Source organism: Sinocyclocheilus anshuiensis, unplaced genomic scaffold (assembly GCF_001515605.1).
Source record: "Sinocyclocheilus anshuiensis isolate Anshui unplaced genomic scaffold, SAMN03320099.WGS_v1.1 scaffold1994, whole genome shotgun sequence".
In the NCBI taxonomy this organism is placed as follows: domain Eukaryota; kingdom Metazoa; phylum Chordata; class Actinopteri; order Cypriniformes; family Cyprinidae; genus Sinocyclocheilus; species Sinocyclocheilus anshuiensis.
Genome location: NW_015548215.1, coordinates 729,138 through 729,668, shown reverse-complemented (window position 1 = coordinate 729,668; position 531 = coordinate 729,138). Strand labels below are relative to the sequence as shown.

The window sequence follows — 531 nt, the reverse complement described above, 5'->3', positions numbered from 1 at the left end:
CCTCTACATCCACACCAACATCACAGCCACGCCCCTCAACATCCACACCATCACAGTCACACCCCTCAACACCCGAACCATCACAGGCCACGCCCCTCAACACCCACACCATCACAGCCACGCCCCTCAACACCCACACCAACATCACAGCCACGCCCCTCAACACCCACACCAACATCACAGCCACGCCCCTCAACATCCACACCATCACAGTCACACCCCTCAACACCCGAACCATCACAGGCCACGCCCCTCAACCACGCCCCTTACCAACCACATCATTATCACAGCCACGCCCCTCAACACCCACACCAACATCACAGCCACGCCCCTCAACACCCACACCAACATCACGGCCACGCCCCTCAACACCCACACCATCACAGCCACGCCCCTCAACACCCACACCAACATCACAGTCATGCCCCTCAACATCCACACCATCACAGTCACACCCCTCAACACCTGAACCATCACAGGCCACGCCCCTTAACACCCACACCATCACAGCCCCGCCCCTCCACACCCACA

At 59.7% G+C, this 531-nt stretch overlaps 1 protein-coding gene across 1 annotated transcript in view; it reads left to right on the top strand.

Annotated features, from left to right (window-relative positions):
* Window positions 1-469, top strand: part of LOC107653876 (mucin-2-like) — a 1,931-nt gene extending 1,462 nt beyond the window's left edge. Inside the window, exons 2-4 of the mRNA XM_016440746.1 lie at window positions 20-55; window positions 87-294; window positions 387-469. Coding sequence (XP_016296232.1) covers window positions 20-55; window positions 87-294; window positions 387-469 — 327 coding nt within the window. The remainder of the gene's footprint in view (window positions 1-19; window positions 56-86; window positions 295-386) is intronic.
* The last annotated feature ends 62 nt before the right edge of the window (window positions 470-531 follow it).